This window comes from Schistocerca serialis, chromosome 1 (genome assembly GCF_023864345.2).
Source record: "Schistocerca serialis cubense isolate TAMUIC-IGC-003099 chromosome 1, iqSchSeri2.2, whole genome shotgun sequence".
Lineage (NCBI taxonomy): Eukaryota > Metazoa > Arthropoda > Insecta > Orthoptera > Acrididae > Schistocerca > Schistocerca serialis.
Window position 1 is genome coordinate 72,993,278 of NC_064638.1, and position 2,237 is coordinate 72,995,514.

The 2,237-nt window shown below is 38.4% G+C and overlaps 1 protein-coding gene across 1 annotated transcript; it reads left to right on the forward strand.

The window, feature by feature from the left end:
* The first annotated feature begins 263 nt into the window (after window positions 1–263).
* Window positions 264–785, forward strand: LOC126471566 (uncharacterized). Its single transcript, XM_050099905.1, has one exon. It carries the CDS (start codon window positions 264–266, stop codon window positions 783–785), a length of 522 nt encoding a protein of 173 aa, XP_049955862.1.
* Window positions 786–2,237: the final 1,452 nt, after the last annotated feature.

The following is a 2,237-nucleotide window of genomic DNA, read 5'->3' on the forward strand; positions in this document are numbered from 1 at the left end:
TCACTGAATGCAAACAAATGTGTTTTCCATGCTTTAACAGGTGACACTGATGTTTACCTGGCACTTTATGTGGATGACGGCTTACTGTTTTGTAAGTCTCCAAAAATACTGGAAAATGTTTTGACAGCACTGAGATCAATGTTTGAAATTACTGTGGGCAATGGAAAATATTTCTGTGGATTGGAAATTGAACACAACCCTTCTACAAATAAATCTATGTAGGCCAACAAAGATACATCAATTGTTTACTTCAGAAGTTCAACATGGATGATTCAAAGAAGAACTCCGTTCCTTTTCATGTTGGAACCATGTTACACAGTGGGCAGTTTCCTGCAAATCAACATGAGGTAAAGGAGATGAAAAGCAAACCTTATCAGCAGGCAGTCGGCAGCTTAATGTTTGCAGCAATTGTCTCACAGCCAGGCATCATGTTTGCTAGGAGCATGGTGAGCAGATTTTTACATAATCTGGGTCTCGATCATTTGCATGTTGTTAAAAGGATTATGAAGTATCTACAGCAGACCAGGGACCTGACCATAAGGTACAAAGCTGACTCTACTGGACTGGTATTCTACTCAGATGCCGACTTTGCTGGTGTCTTTGACACTTGCAAGCCAACAACAGGCTATGTGAGCTTGTTAACAGGTAGGCCTGTGACAACGTGTTCACATCAGCAGAAATATGTAAGCAGATCAACAATGGACGCTGAATACATAGCAGCTTTAGATGCTGCTGCTGAACTTGTTTGGTTGCATAGTTTTTTCAATGAATTTGGTTTTCAGTGAGACTAACCAGCAACACTCCATATTGACAATCAAAGTGCTATTCACCTGATTAAAAACACAGAACATCACAAACATGCCAAGCACATTGACATTAAATACCATTATATACATGAACATGTTCAAAATAATGAGATTTAAGTGTATTATGTTTACTCTAACAAATAGTTGGCAGACTTATTCACAAAACCTTTAACCAGAGACAAATTCATATCAAACAAAAAAGCTCTGTCAATGATCTCAAAACAAACTCAATAAAACAAGAGTGGGAGTGTTGGCAGCAGTGAGCTTGTTGTATTGAGTTTTCTTTAGTGGCTTCATTTTCAGTTTTCGTGGTGTGAATGCACCAGATATTTATGTGCAGTTGTGTTCTGTGACATTATAAAATTATATCTTTGTCCAATTCCAAAGAAAGTAGGTGTTGACAGATGTGAAAATTACCGAACTATCAGTTTAATAAGTCACAGCTGCAAAATACTAACACGAATTCTTTACAGACGAATGGAAAAACTGGTAGAAGCCGACCTCGGCGAAGATCAGTTTGGATTCCGCAGAAATGTTGGAACACGTGAGGCAATACTGACCCTACGACTCATCTTAGAAGAAAGATTAAGGAAAGGCAAACCTACATTTCTAGCATTTGTAGACTTAGAGAAAGCTTTTGACAATGTTGACTGGAATGCTCTCTTTCAAATTCTAAAGATGGCAAGGGTAAAATACAGGGAGTGAAAGGCTATTTACAATTTGTACACTAACCAGATGGCAGTTATAAGAGTTGAGGGGCATGAAAGGGAAGCAGTGGTTGGGAAGGGAGTGAGACAGAGTTGTACTCCCTCCCCAATGTTATTCAATCTGTATATTGACCAAGCTGTAAAGGAAACAAAAGTATTAAAATCCGTGGAGAAGAAATAAAAACTTTGAGGTTCGCCGATGACATTGTAATTCTGTCAGAGACAGCAAAGGACTTGGAAGAGCAGTTGAATGGAATGGACAGTGTCTTGAAATGAGTATATAGGATGAACATCAACAGAAGAAAAACGAGTATCATGGAATGTAGTCGAATTAAATCGGGTGATGCTGCGGGAATGGCAACCTCTGATTACACTCTAAAATAACATGCATCTACCTTCATTCATTAGCAGAGAGTGAGTCCTTCCTCTTACTAAGGAATTGGCAATACATTTTATGTTTTATAACATTTGAAAATCAAAAATACATTATGGTTGGTGCAGGCTCTACGCTGGGCTACCGCTTCACCTTTTCTCTTTGCCTTTAAAGAAAACGAAAACATAAACACAAGAAATGCAAAAGGTACATCAGAAATGCACCCCTACTGTATACTGTTGGAAATAAGTCTCTTTATTTAGGGAGACAGTATACAGTAGCCTTACTTACATTGGGGCTCATAGTTTGGTCACTTAGTGCACGTCAGTAGAGTTTTAATACCCTTATGCT